The sequence below is a fragment of the Salvia splendens genome, chromosome 5 (assembly GCF_004379255.2).
Source record: "Salvia splendens isolate huo1 chromosome 5, SspV2, whole genome shotgun sequence".
NCBI lineage: Eukaryota > Viridiplantae > Streptophyta > Magnoliopsida > Lamiales > Lamiaceae > Salvia > Salvia splendens.
The window spans coordinates 20,152,073-20,168,004 of NC_056036.1; the positions used below are offsets into that span (position 1 = coordinate 20,152,073).

General features: G+C 42.2%; 2 protein-coding genes across 2 annotated transcripts; both read left to right on the forward strand.

The window, feature by feature from the left end:
• Nucleotides 1-4,455: 4,455 nt before the first annotated feature.
• LOC121803329 (nuA3 HAT complex component NTO1-like) lies at nucleotides 4,456-5,572 on the forward strand (the record flags this gene model as incomplete). The annotated part of the gene is made up of 2 exons (XM_042203010.1): nucleotides 4,456-5,250; nucleotides 5,399-5,572. Coding segments are annotated over 2 exons (849 nt in total), but the record flags the coding sequence as incomplete, so codon positions are not given.
• Nucleotides 5,573-12,586: 7,014 nt separating this feature from the next.
• On the forward strand, nucleotides 12,587-15,932 carry LOC121803330. The gene is made up of 4 exons (XM_042203011.1): nucleotides 12,587-12,822; nucleotides 13,736-14,328; nucleotides 14,853-15,368; nucleotides 15,657-15,932. Exons 1-4 carry the CDS (start codon nucleotides 12,600-12,602, stop codon nucleotides 15,780-15,782), a joined length of 1,458 nt encoding a protein of 485 aa, XP_042058945.1. The 5' UTR covers nucleotides 12,587-12,599; the 3' UTR covers nucleotides 15,783-15,932.

Here is a 15,932-nt window from a genome sequence, read left to right on the forward strand (position 1 = left end):
TTGCATGGTCTCCGTTGGACATGACCGGAGTGCCCCCCGAGGTAATCACTCATCGGTTAAATATTGATCCTTCAATCCGGCCAGTAAAACAGAAGCAAAGACTCTTTGCGGCAGAAAGAAGCCAAATCATCCATGACGAAGTCCGCCAATTACTAAAAGCGGATGTACTATTCGAGGTGAAATATCCTTCTTGGGTGGCCAATCCTGTGATGATCAAGAAAAAAGGAGGAGGATGGCGGATGTGCATAGATTTTACCGATCTAAACAAGCACTGTCCAAAAGATTGCTATCCCCTTCCGAATATAGATAAAAAAGTAGAAGCTTTGATCGGCTTCGAAATTTTCTGTTTCCTTGATTTATACAAAGGATATCACCAAGTGTTGATGGATGAGAGTGACGCTCCGAAAACAGCTTTCATCACCGATTTCGGCATTTTCGCCTATAAAAAGATGCCATTCGGTTTAAAGAATGCCGGAGCCACTTATCAAAGGATGGTAGACAAGCTTTTTCGGCACCTAATCGGGAATCAAGTTGAAGTGTATGTCGACGACATAGTTGTCAAAAGCAAAAGCACTTCGGAGTACGAAGACAACCTCAAATCCACTCTCAACGTGCTCCGAAAAGCCAACCTCAAACTCAACCCCCAAAAATGTACCTTTTTGGTAGATTCGGGAAAGTTTCTGGGTTGTTGGGTTTCAAAGGACGGACTCAAGGCAAATCCCTCAAAAGTTCAAGTCGTTCAGCACATGGCAATGCCGAAGTCCATACATGACGTGCAAAGGCTAACCGGATGTCTAGCCGCACTGAATCGATTCCTTTCCCAAGCAGCCGAAAAGCAACTGCCATTCTTCAAGGTGTTGAAAAAGGCACCAAAGTTCGAGTGGGGAGCCGAGCAGAAAAAGGCCTTTGACGAGCTCAAAAGTTATCTAGCCGAGCTTCCTATTCTCTCTGCTCCAACCGAAGCCGAAGTAATATTCTTATACTTAGCGGCATCAGATCAAACCATCAGCGCGGTGCTTGTACGAGAAGAAGGCCTAAAGCAGCTTCCCATCTACTTTACAAGCCGAGCATTAAGAGGTCCAGAAACAAGGTATCAACCTCTGGAAAAAATTGCTCTGGCGTTAGTAAATGCAGCAAGGAGACTGCGGCCATACTTCTATGCTCACAAGGTATGCGTCTTAACCGATCTGCCTCTTCGGCAAGTTTTGACCAAGCCAGAAGCATCAGGCAGAATCGCCAAATGGGCCATAGAGCTGGGAGAACACTCAATCGAGTACCTACCTCGGAAAGCCATCAAGGGACAAGCCTTGACAGATTTTCTTGCAGAGGCCAAGTTCGATCAAGCAATCCCTGTCATTGCCGAACAGAAAAAGTCTGCCAATGCCGAACTAGCACAGCCCTTGGAATCCGAAGTAGAGCCGCCAGACTGCTGGAGCGGATTCGTAGATGGAGCTTCAAACAAGATGGGAAGTGGAGCTGGTATTTTACTCGTCGCTCCCGACAGACACGAGGTAACCTACTCACTTCGGTTCCTATTCCCCACTACTAATAATGAAGCCGAGTACGAAGCCCTCCTTGCCGGACTTCAGTTAGCGCAAAGTCTGCTCGTCAAATCTCTCAAAGTCCATTGTGATTCACAAGTCATAGTAAATCACATGTTGGGTACCAGTGAAGCCCGTGACGAGAGAATGAAGAAGTATTTGGACAAAGCGCAAAGCATCAGCCGAAGTTTCTCCTATTTTCGGATAATCCGCGTTCCCAGAGCGGAAAATAGCCGAGCAGATACTTTAAGTAAGTTGGCCTCAGATCCGAACTCAAAGGCGGAAGAATTAATGCATCGAAGCATTGATGAAGCCGAGGTACATTCAATATCCAGCTCGCCGAACTGGATGACGCCGATCTTGCAGTATCTGGATCAGGGACAATTGCCCGAAGATAAGAGAGAAGCTCGGAAGATCACGTGCCGAGCACTTCGGTACAAACTTCATGAAGGAGTCCTCTTTAGAAAGTCTTACCTCCAGCCGTTATTGCGGTGCGTGGGACCAGAAGAGACGGACTACATCCTCAGAGAAGTTCATGAAGGATCGTGCGGCAGCCACATCGGAGCTAGAGCTTTAGCTAAAAAAGTTCTAAGATGGGGATATTATTGGCCAACCTTGGTACAAGAAGCAGTGCAGCTCGTCAAGACATGCCCGAAGTGCCAAATCCATGCAAATATCCCAAGGATGCCGCAGACCGATCTATCCACTATGCAAAGCCCTTGGCCTTTCATGCAATGGGGCATAGACATAGTGGGACCACTTCCTCAAGCTCCTCGGCAAATGAAATTCCTAATCGTTGCCGTGGACTACTTTACAAAGTGGGTGGAAGCTGAACCATTAGCTACGATAACGAGCTCGAAGGCGTTGGATTTCGTCTGGAAGAACATAGTGTGCCGATTTGGCATACCCCACATCCTCATCTCGGATAACGGGACTCAGTTCACTGACAAGACATTCAAGAATTGGTGCCAAGAGCTGAATATTCAACAGCGGTTCACTTCGGTCTCTCATCCACAAGCGAACGGACAGACGGAGGTAACAAATCGTATCCTGGTGAAAGGGTTAAAAGCTCGGTTAGAACAAGCCAAAGGACAATGGGTAGAAAATCTCCCTCAAGTCCTATGGTCCTACCGAACTACACCCACAACCTCCAACGGTGAAACTCCGTACAGTCTTGTGTACGGCACTGAAGCCGTAATTCCGGTGGAGATCGGCATGCCCAGTCCCCGAACTCTAAATTTCTCAGCAGAAATGAATGACGACGGACTGAGAGCCGAGCTAGATCTTGCCGAAGAAAGAAGAGAATTGGCATGCATAAAAGCAGCCAAGTACAAGGAGCAAGTAGCCCGGTATTACAACCAAAGGGTGAAGAAGCTGCAATTTCAAGTGGGAGATCTCGTCCTGAGAAACAACGAAGTAAGCCGAGCAGAAAAGCTGGGCAAGCTCGAACCCACATGGGAAGGTCCGTATCGGGTATCAGAAGTCCTCGGCAAAGGGTCTTACAAATTGGCTCACATGTCAGGAGAACAGGTACCCCGAACATGGCACATTTCCAACCTCAAAAAGTTCCATTTGTAAGAGACAGTCCGGTCAGTCAGTCTTGAGTCCTGTTTGCTCAATGTGCTTTATTCGGTTTACTTGGTCTTTATTTGTCTCTGTGCGTTTTGTTTGTGTGTTTTGTCTGTCTCTGTGCGTGTCGTCTCTTACAAATGTTACTGAGGTATCTTGTTCTTCTAAGGCTGACCCCCTTCTTAGAACATATACAAGCTAAACAATTGTGAGCCAAAGCTTCTACAGAAGATACAAGACCACAATTCAGCTTAAACAAGCAGTTCGTCTGAAACGAGCTGCAACAAGCCCACGATTGTGCGTCAAAGCTTCTAAAGAGGATACAAGACCACAATTCAGCTTAAACAAGCACTTCGTCTGAAACGAACTGCAACAAAAGTCTGATTCTCGCGATAAAACTTGCCTGAATTACGACTAGGAAAAGTCCGATCCACGCGATAAAACTCGCCGAATTAGGACAAGGGAAAGTCCGATCCCCGAATTAGGACAAGGGAAAGTCCGATCCCCAAATTAGGACAAGGGAAAGTCCGATCCCGAAATTAGGACAAGGGAAAGTTCGATCCCGGCGACAAAAATCGCCAAATTAGAACACAGACCAAAGACGAGTCCGGTCAAAGATGTTTATTTCATCAGACCGACAAGCCAAGTCCGGACAAAGATGTTTATTTCATCAGACCAAGGACAAACATCAACTTACCCCGTACCTTTATCCAGAATGCCGAAGTGATTCACTTCGCTTTTCGGGGGGGGTAGTGATGGAGTACGTACTAAACAAGCCAGCACAAAGCCCAAGAAAGAGTATCAGTTCGGCATGACCAAAGAGTTCGGCCTCAGCCTACAGCTCGGTAAAAGCCAACCAATCAAGCTCTGCCCTCAGGTCGGCATCAAGCTCTACTCTCAGATCGGCAAAAGCTGCTCGGCAATAGTTCAACAGTTCGGTTTCAGCATCGGCAAAAGCTGCTCGGCAATACCGAACTGGGAGACACGATCTATCTAGTGGTGGACCCATGCAGCCTCCACGACATCCACGACATCCACGACATAATTACTGATGATGTAAGCCACCGCCTAGTTAGTGGCCATGCAGGATCTCATGACCTCCGTGACCTCCACGACTTAAGGTGGTGATGCAAGCCACGATCTCAGTTCAATATATAAATAAGACTTAGATCTGGTAGAAAATAGCTAAGCTCTCTAGAGATAAAACACCATATAGCAAGTTTGTATTTGTAAGCTGTAGAAAACAGATCAAGCAATACAAACCTACCCCCATTTCTCCCCGTGGACGTAGATTTACCTCAGTAAATCGAACCACGTAAAATCTCTGGGTTGATCTTCATTTATTTCCTGCACTTACAAACATCAAAAATTCGCGGCTTCATCAGACTCATCCAACAAATCCCATTCCCCTTGCCTTCCCGCCAAAAAGCGCAAGGAATGCCGATATTCGCCTTCTCCCCCCGCCGCCACAACTCTCTGCCTTCCCGCGAAGAAGAGAATTTGGGCGTTTCAGCCCCTGGCCCTCGATCTGAATCTCAATCCCCCATCCGATGAAGATTCCGCACAAATCAAACTCAACGGCAGAGAAGACGGCGAGGACGGAATCGTCTGCGCTGTCTGCGACAGCACGGACGGAGATCCGGCGGATCCAATCGTGCTCTGCGACGGCTGCGATCTGATGGTGCACGCCACATGCTACGGCCATCCCTTCACCGCGGGGATCCCCGACGGCGACTGGTACTGCGCCCGATGCCTCCATTCCCAATCGGAGAAAAATCAACCGCCGTCCTGCTGCCTCTGCCCCGTCGGCGGCGGCGCGTTGAAGCCAACGACGGACGGGTGGTGGGCGCATCTGGTGTGCGCGATCTACGTGCCGGAGGTGTTCTTCGCGGATTCGGAGGGGAGAGAGGGAATCAACTGCGATCGGGTGGGGAAGAGGCGGTGGGAGACCAAGTGCTACATCTGCAAATCGAAAAACGGTTGCGCCATTGATTGCTCCGAGCCTAAATGTGGATTGGCATTCCACGTCAGCTGTGGATTGAAAGAGGAGCTCTGTATCGAATACAGAGAGGGGAAGGGGAAGAGCAGAGGGTCTGTTGTTGCTGCATTTTGCTCCCCTCATACTCATCTCTGGAAGAAGGTAACACAATTAACACTAATGTTTTTAATTAATTGAATTTCCTCTCTTCATAATTGATTGATTAAATTTTAAATTGGAGTCTAGTTTTAGGTTATATTAACTGTTTTAAAAATAAAATTGTTTGGTGAATTTGGATGTGGTTTTGCAGCAAGAGCAAACAGGAAAGTTCAAGATAGTTGGTAGAGGCGACGACAACAAGTAACAAGAAATTGCTATTCGACACCATTTTAACCTTTAGTTTGATTTACGCATGTTGAGATTAGACGTCACCACGGTTCCGGAACCGGCGGTTCACGGTTCGGAACCGCCGGTTCCGGTTCAATAAATTGATGAACCTGAACCGGCCCGGCCAAGGTGTGGCGGTTCCGGTTCGTGAACCGTGGAACCGCCGGTTCAAGTGAACCGTGGAACCGCCGGTGATTGGCCGGTTCCGGGCCGGTTCGGCCGGTTCGGCGGTTCGTTTTGATTTTTTTTTTTTTTTTTTTTTGCATTTTGTAAATTGTAATTCAAGTTTAAAATGTAAAAAAACTTGCGTAAATAACATTAGAATGAAGCGATGTACAAATGTAATTTTATTGATACAAATTACAACTTCAAAATTACAAATTACAACTTTAAAATTACAAATTACAAGTTAAAATTTACAAATTACAACATAAAAATTAGAAATTACAACTTCAAAATTATAAATTACAAAAGACTTAAAGTCTTCATTACAATTTACAAAATTACATATTCGAAATAAAGGGGAGAAAAAAGAAATAAAGGAAAAGGACTTGAGCTCAACTTAAATTTAAACTTAAATTTAAAATTTAAGTTGAAATATAAGTTGAGATGCCTACGTATCCTCAATGCTCAATTGCATTTTGGAATCAAAGTCCACGTAGTTCTCTTACCTTGCTTACCTATTTGGCTTGATCGGAAGTATTGGCGCCTACTCTTCTTCGTCGGGGAAGTAGTCTTGGTCGGGTTGTACTACTAGTTTGTCCCAATCCGGTTCTTGGTCTCTAATTTCGGCGGAGCACCAATCATCAAGTAACATGGTGGCTTCCATGTTTTGTCCGGTGAGCCTACTTCTTCGGTCGTCCAAGACGTTGCCTCCAACACTAAAGGCGGACTCGACGGCGACAGTGGAAGCCGGAACCGAAAAGATCTCCTTGGCCATTGATGCAAGGATGGGAAAATCTTTCTCGTGTGAAGACCACCAATCTAGGACGTCGATTTGTTGGGGAACGGGACCTCCTTCTTCCTCATTGAATGAAAAGTGTGAGTCTAAATATAAATCTAACTCACTTACCGAATGTGCCGTCCTTCCTCCGCTGCTGAAGGCGTATAGGTCCGCCAATTGGGATTGGGTGTCGGGGTCATCAACTTGGAAGAAGCCAAAGTTCTGTGTTTGACGGGGGGGTCTAGGTCGAACTTGGTGGGTAGTGTTGTACTTGACTTCGTAATCGTGAAAGAGAGACCGCAAGTCGAACTCAAAATTTCTTTGGAGGCTTGGGAGGTGGGGGAGGTTTATTTGGAATGTTTGGGCAAGGTTTATGTAGTTGTCGTCGTCGTCAGTTTGCAAAGCTCGGAGTGGTTCAAGATCAATAGAAGCTAAACTGTTGTAATAAAATTCTAAATTTTTGAAAGTACCAACTAGTTTCCACTTTGGATCCAAAACTTTGGCAAGCAAAAAAACTGTTGGGATCTCATTGAAATACTTGAGCCATTTTTCAACCATGTAATATAAAATACTTAAAACTTATATCATATAACATAATAAAACATATTAAAAAACTACTAACATATTAAAACTTATTATAACATATTAACATAGTAAAACATTTAATTTAGAAGTTTAGAACTTACTTGTAATCGAAGAGCGGCTCGCCTTCCCACCTCCTCCGCAACTTGTGCTCTAGAAGGGGCACGACGACGACGAGAGTCACTTTGATCTTGGGCAATTCCCTTGCCCCGATCACCACCACGACGAGATGAAGACATGATATTATGGAAATTGGAAGTAGAGAATAGAGAGTAGTGTTTATGTGATATTAACGTAAACAAGAACAACGTGAGTAAATTATGAGCGCAAATAACGTAAACAACTTGAGAGAAAGAGGATGGAGAATAGAGAAATTGAGATTGAGAGAGAAATTCTTATCAACACAAGAATGAGGTAAGTAGAAAATGAAGATGAGGGGGTATTTATAGGGGAAAAATGTGATTAAAAAAAGAAAAAAAAAAAGAAAAAATTTCAAATTTTTGAAATCCGGCGGAACCGCCGGTTTACCGCCGGAACCGCCGGTTTACTCGTTGAACCGCCGGTTTTTGGTCAGAAACCGCCGGTTTCGTCAACGGTTTTCTGACAAAAACCAGCGGTTTCTGACCCGGTTTCTGAAAAGGCTACGTCTAGGCCGGTGGTAGCCTGAAAAGGTGTCGGAACCGGCGAACCGCCGGTTCGGAACCGCCGGTTCCGGTGAAAACCGGCGGTTCGGAACCGCCGGTTACGGTTCGCAAATTTCATGAACCTGAACCGGCCCGTCGGAACCGCCGGTTCCGGTCACGGTTCGGAACCGCCGCCGACGGTTCCGGTTCCGGTTCGGAACCGCCGGTGACGGTTCCGGGCCGGTTCAGCCGGGCCGGTTCGGTTTGGTGATGTCTAGTTGAGATTAGCAGTAGCAAATTCCAGTTCTCAATTTGCTATTATGTCACATCACAATTTTAATGTGTAATTTCTTTATTTTACCATTTTTTGATGGATAAAATGTCGTTGAATTATAAAATTGATTTTCTTAAAAGTAATAAATCGAATTGAATTAACCAAAAAATGAATCCAAAAAACTGATATCCGAACTAAACTGAAAATTGGAATTTCATAAAATATAGTAATAAAAATTGAAAAGCAAAAATTCAAGAAGGCTAAAAAAACTATAACATCCAACCAACAATCTTCACAAATATCTCATCATCGAATGCCAAATACGGAGTACATTAGAATTTCATAATATCCCCTGACAAATAAACAAGCAAATTCATTAATAAAAGCAATTCAAAATTCTATAATTCGTGTAAAAATGTCCATAAGAATTTGATAGCAGGAATTATAAACATAATTCGAAGTAACAAGTGATCCGAACATATTGTAAGACCATCTCCAACAGTCCCATTATAGGTTTTTGAAGAAAAAAATACTTATATTTAGGTTTGCACTAAAAGTATATCAAAAACACTTTTCAAAGTTTGAGTTATTGCATTTAAGTCCAAATCAATTCATATTTATCAAAATAGAAGAAGAGAAGGAAGAGAAATTAAAATACAAAAATAAAAAAACTTACAGGAATAAGAACGGCGAATAACTTACCGGAAGAAGAACGGCGTAGAGAAGATGTTAAAATTAACCTAATTTAATTCTATTATATTTGATTAGTTATTATTAAATAATGGGCTGGCCCATTTCAATACAATTGGAAAAATAATAATATTTTACTAAATAAAGAGCCGCTATTTTAATTTCAAAATACAGAATTCAATTTTATTAGATAGATTAATAATTCACGGTGCATATAAATCTATGGGAAACAATTATTTTATTAGATAGATTAATAACTATACGTACATTAATACATAATCCAATTTACAGATTCATAACTATACGTACATTAATATTATTCAAATCAAATACGCTATCAAATATAACAAAAATTAGTTAAACATTAAGAGCAGGTGTGGATGTCTCGGCAGACATCCCCGCGGACATCCAAAAACACCTCCTGCCACGTCATACGGAAATCTCACTGCGGATGCCACGTCATACGGACATCCCACTGCACAGTAGCGGACATCCCCAAGGACATCTCGACGGACTTCCCACAATAAAAATTCACAAATTAAACAATTTACGGAATTAAAATTTCCCCGTCGTCAGTCCCCTCGTCGTCCCCGCTGCCGCCACGCCACCCCCCTCGTCGTCACTCTCCGACATGTCTCCGAACCCCAAATCGCGCCGCATACTGTTGATGATATCCTTAAGCGACCGCTTGTAATGGCGGTCGGTCGATTGGCGTCATTCAATCATTGCACGTAACAAGGTTTCATGTGCCGCGATGCGGGCGAATGAGGGGTTCTCAGGATCGTTTTGGGTGGGTGCTACCGATTGGGCCTCGCCGGATCCGCTGGCGCTTCCCCTCGCCATCCGCGCCGCGGACTTTTGCCCAACCGGACGACGGCGGCGGCCTGACGATGTGGGCGTCGGGAACTCTGCCTCGGCGGGGGGGAGTTCGTGGGTACCAACACTGCTGGTGTACTCCCCGGAGGCGCTAATCTTCGTCCGCTTCGGCCAGCCAGATTCAACACCCGCAGTGAACTTGGCCGAAGTCTGCACCACAAGATAGACCTCCCAATATTTGAATTCCCCGAACCCCTTTGCAGTGTTGATGAACTGATGGTGAGACAGGAGCTTCACATCCTCGGCAGACATGCTGCTGGTTGCCGAGCAGAGGTTGTTTGTGTAAATGCCGGCAAATCGGCTGAGCTGCCTCCTCAACCGCTCCCACTGTTTCCGGCATTGCTCTCCATTGTGAGGCTTCCCCCCTGGCGGTTTGAACTGGAGGTAGCTTTGGCTAATGCGCCACCACATCCTGTCGATGTGCTGGTTAGCCCCGACGTATGGATCCTCCACCACACCGTTCCACGCCTTCGCCAGCGCGATGCACTCCTCCATGCTCTAGACGATCCTCTTCTTCCCGCTGGACCCCTCCCCCACCTCAGCGGCCCCCGCCCCTCGCTCTCCCCTGCCCCTCCCTCTCCCTGCCCTCCCCCTCCTCCCTGTCGCCGTTGGTGCGTCGGTGGGAGAATCCCGGATCGGAGATAGCCCCAACTCCTCAAGCGAGAACATCTCGATGCTAGTGAACTGAGTCTCGAGAGGAGTATTCGGCGGGTTGTCTGGCGCCAGTAAATCCATATAGGGCCGACAGACGTTGGCCACCGGCGATTGCATCATCCCCTGCCTACTCCCCCCGCAGCGCCAGGCGATCCCTGCATCATCCCCGACATCATCATCCCGGGCATCTGGGGCATCATTCCCGGCATTTGGGGCATCATCCCCGGCATTCCGGGCATCATCCCCGGCATTTGGGCCATTCCGAGACTCACCCCGGGCATCTGGGACATTTGGGACATCATCCCATACCACTGCGGGTACATGTTGTAGTACCCGGACATCATCTCCGCTGCCGTTTGAGATTGGGGCACCATCCCCGGCATTTTGGGCATCGCGGCGGACATCGGCGTACTACCGCCGACGGGAAAATAAGGCGCCTGTGACTCGCTCGTGGCGGGGGAATGGCTATCGTGGTGCTCCATTGTTCTTCGAAAGAAAGTATTTTAGAGAGAGAGATACTCGTTAATACAAGTGGTGTGAATGAAATGAAGTTCAACGATACGTATTTATAGAATAATTAAAAAAAAGAAATTAATGCAATAATCGGGACGTCCGCGCGGACGTCCGTGGGAGTCGACGCACTGGCGGACGTCCGCACGGACGTCGCGACGGAGTTCCGCGGAATGCCGCGGAACTCCGGTGTCCGCAACGGATGTCCGTATCCGTGCCTCCCTTGCACAATGGAAGACGTCCCGCGCGAACTTCCGGCACGCCGGTCGGAATTCCGCCGGGACGGGCGCCATTGCTAATGCTCTAATATTTAGTTATATTAATTAATAAATCTTATATTATTTACTTTAATTTATGATATTGACAAAGTGCCATGGGTTAGCGTGTAATTTAGATAAAATATAAAGGTATGATTGAAAAGTAAAAAAAGTTAGTGGGTGAAGAATATTCTTTTAAGTTTGAGTTTAGTGTAAATGGTTGGAGCAAAATCAATTTTTAGTGTGGCATTTACAGTTAAATGGGTTTGAGTTTAGTGTAATGGTTGGAGATGCTCTAACTCTTACAAAGTTCAAAATCTTTGCCTATCAAAGGTATTTCAGAACTTTTCGCATTATTTGAAAAATGATACTATATGATATAGTATTAATTAAATTAAACTAGCAGCATGAACTTTTAGCATTATTTGAAAAATGATACTATATGATATAGTATTAATTAAATTAAACTAGCAGCATGGTCGATTAATTAATGAATGTGAAATATTTTAAACACAAGAAATAATTAATCAAAAAAGAGCCCGACTTATGTGATTTGGATTTGAAACATAAATCAGTATTAATTATGATTGTGACACTGATTATTACTCCTTAATTATGATAAGACATCCAAATTTCTTTAGAACATCCACAATAGTGGTCTCTAGTCTCTATTGATCATCTCTTAACTATTCATGGTTCTCACATTATTTTTAACCATTTTTTTATTTCATCACTTAACTAAGAAACAACACCTATAACAATACATCTTCCTTTTAACTATTCATGGGTTCTACTACTATTCTACTCTTCAATTAAAAAATACAATTAATAAAAATATTTTGCTAGTAAAACTTTTATAAAAAAAAAATCCGAATATGACATTAGCAATAAGAACAATTAAAATAAAAAGCGAAGAAAAAGAATGCGTTGATTAAGAAGAAAACAAGTGCTACAATTTAACTTTGAATTAATGATAATTTTATTAAATCTACTCATTAATAATCAATTAAAGTTTTATTTGATTAATTAGGAAAAATCTGATTAATACAACTGTCCAATATTTTTTTGACGATGATATTGAATACATATATACTTATAAAAACAAATAAAATAAAATTTTAAACACCTTATCTACTTCTATTAAATGAGATAATCAAACTATCTTTAAAATAAATAAGAAAGGATAATGATGTCAAAACATTTGAGCATCAAATAAAATGATTAACATATTATTATCCATAAATACATATATTTACTGAAATTCTATATATGTAACATGTATTCATCCTTTTTCATATACTACAATTTATCGACAGTGTATTTATCCTTTTCCATATCTGGAGTAGTTTGGATAATTAACATTATCCATTAATTATTTAATGAAATACAATGTAACAAATATTGCCGTTGTTACAACAGATGAATATCCCCCCGATTTATTTTACACGTCAACGTGACTATGCATAATTATTAGTATGACTATGATTCCCATAAATTCGCACAACGATATACTTTCTCGAGAATAAATGAAGTTTGTTGAATATAGTCAAGCTTCCAAATATACACCTTATCTTTAATCAGATACTATTATTTTCCAAAATTAGCAGCTTCAACATTATCCAAACCCTAAAAATGTGTGTATAAATACACACTCACTCATTCACAGTAGTATATCATATATTGTGAGTGAAGTGAAGAAAATGGTGAAATTCAGAATGTTGCACATTATAGCAATGGTGGTGGCATTGTTGATGATGAGTGTTGGTGGACAAAGAGAGTACAAATCAGCTGTTGGTGATCCCGGGATGAAACGAGACGGCCTGAGAGTCGCCATTGAAGCGTGGAATCAATGCAATGAAGTTCATGAAGAAGCTCCCAACATGGGCAGCCCTAGACAGGCCGATTGCTTCGATCTCGTCCGTCCATCTCAATCACAATGTATATTTCTACTTCATTGAAAACCTTCATCCTTATCTCATATTGACTTGGTGAAGATCCATTCAATTAATCGATTTTTTTTTTAAGAAAACCAACACAAAAAATGTTACTAGAGTAATATAAGTATTATTATAATTATAAAACTCATTTTAAAAATGCCGAGTTGTCTTGCTTTAAAATAGAACTACTATCATAATACTTAAAATAGAACTGCAATCATTATTAAAGTTAAAATGTCTTTATTGAAACAAAAGTGCTAAATTTACAAAGTGCCATGTAGTTTGCATAAGCAAAATTGGAATTCGGAACTTAATTTTCAATAAACCTATTTTAACTTTGCTTCTATAGCTATCGCATGAAAAATTTGAATTTATGCATTAGTTTAATTTTATGTACTCATAAAATATTTATGCACTTTTATATAGTTGTTGTGTTTGTCATTTTCTTTCATGATTACTAATTTTTTATATCTATATATTTTTTCATGTCCAATGAAAATAGTTGGCTTATATCTTTTTGCTAATTTTTTTTTCTCTAAGTGTCATTCTCCACCAACAATACTCTAATTATTTTTTTCTTTTATATCTCTCATACCAATTGTGCATTAAAACTTGTATAATCGAAAATCGTTTATTTGTTGTAGGACGGAGAGAGTAATATATGGAGTATAAAAATATTATATATTGTAGAGCCCTTAGTGGTTCATTTCCACATGGTATCAAAGCATGTCCATGTCGAATATTTATTTAATTACTTGTGTTGAAAACCCCCAATCTTGTCTTATATCAAGCTGGTGATGATTTCATCTCATCTATACATCCTTAAACAACCCCCCATCTATTTCTACATTGTACCAGAGCAGATCCAAGTCGAACATTCATTTTAACTACATGTGTTTTGTTGTGTTGTCCAGATAAATTAGCTCACAAGGTGAGGAGGAAGGAGAACAAGCTAGGAGTGAAACAAGCTACAATAGATGGAATGGAAGTAATAGATAGCAACAAATTTGCAGCATGGAAAGAGTTATTATTAGCTGAGAAATGCAAAGTGAGAGACCATCCAAGGCCATGGCATTTTTGGATGGTCATGCTCAAGAGTGGCAACATGGACACTGAAGCAGCTATCTGCCCCAAGGATGGCACAAAATCCTCGCCCTTCGCCCCCGAGCCTCGCTTCCCCTGCTTCGGGGAGGGGTGCATGAACATGCCATCCATCCACCACCGCTACACGCGCCTCACTGGGAAGAGGAATCGGACTATGCATATGAACGGAGGATTTTTCGGGACGTGGGATTTGGATGCAGACATGGCCACAGCTGCTGTTAAGGAAAATGTGTCATACTATTCTATCACTTGGGAGAAGAGTGTTGGGAAAGGAGGTTGGGTTTTCAAACATGTGTTGAAAACATCACCAAAGTATCCATGGCTCATGCTTTATTTGAGATCAGATGCTACAAGAGGCTTCTCTGGTGGCTACCATTATCAAACTAGAGGAATGACTAAGATTGTGAGTTTTCTTTTATTACTCTCATTGGATGTGTGAAATTAATGCTATTAATTTTATTTATCTAGGTTAATAATGAGATATGATCAATTGATAACTATTTGCTAATTGATAATTGATAATTATGTGAACTCACATGTTATAGATGTCAATACGAAGACATTTATATGTCACATAAGTATACAATTCAATTGATATACAAATGTCTTCGTGTTGACATCTATAACATGTGAGGTGACATAATTATCAGTTATCAATTTAATATAGTTAGCAACCTAACATGACCCTATTAATAATTTATACTTAGATCACCCCATTTCAAAGTGAGGTTTTCTTCGGGTTGTGATCAAATGCTAACTAATTTCTATTCCAGAACTTTTTCAAGTTTGTATGTTAAAATTATCAACGTAAGACTATTGATATATTTATGTCTTCGTGTTGATAATTTTTATACACATTATTGAAAGTTCAGCGTTCTGAAGTGAAAATTAGTTTTATTATAACGCGACCCAATATACTCCTACTAGGTTCCAAGATCACCCCATTTCAAAGTGAGGTTTACACTAGACATTGGGCAAGGGGGAGGAAACCAGAGCCAGTTCTACCTCATGGACATCGGCGGGTGCTGGAAGAACGACGGGAGGGCGTGCGACGGGAATGTAACGAGTGATGTGACTCGTTATAGCGAGATGATCATAAACCCGAGCATTGTGGCTTGGTGCACCCCGCACAATCTTAGCCTGTGCCCACCTTATCACACCTTCTCCAACGGGAGCCGAGTGCACCGCACTGATGAGGCGCGTTTCCCCTATGACGCGTACCATGTCTACTGCTCCCCGGGCAATGCCAAGCACCTCGAGGCGCCTTACAACTTGTGTGATGCATACAGCAACCCACAGCCTCAGGAAATCCTGCAAATTCTGCCTCACCCTGTTTGGGGAGAGTATGGGTATCCAACCAAGAAAGGAGAGGGTTGGATTGGAGATTCAAGGACTTGGGAGCTTGATGTTGGAAGACTCTCTCACTCACTTTACTTCTATCAGGTTTAAAAACTCAACATTTTTGCATACTTCTTTGTTAAGTACTATCCGTCTCTTAAAAATAAAAAAAAAATTATTTTCATGTAAGACTTTCTCTTAAAAATAGAAACTTACTATTTTAGGAAGTGGACCCGATAATCTACTAACTCTATTTCCACTATTTTTTCTCATCATCTCTCTTACTTTACTCATATTTCCCATCATCTCTCTTACTTTACCAATTCATCTCTCTTATTTTGCCAATTGTGCATTAAAACTCGTGTCATCTTAAAAGTTTCTATTTTTTGGCAGGATCCGGGGACCGAGCCTGTGGTTCGGCATTGGCCATCCGTGGATGTTGGGACTGAGATTTATGTGAGTGGGAATGAAATTGCAAAATGGAGCCTTAGCAACTTTGATATTCTTGTGCCAAAATGATGCCAATCTCCTCAAGTGTATAGTTAGGTTGTGCACAATTTGAATGATTTTCTACGTAGTAGATTTGGCATCATTTTCTAAGAGATTATTGATTTAGTAAGTTGAGAAAGTGAGCAAGAGTTTTTTTCACTTTATGTTGCAATAAAATCA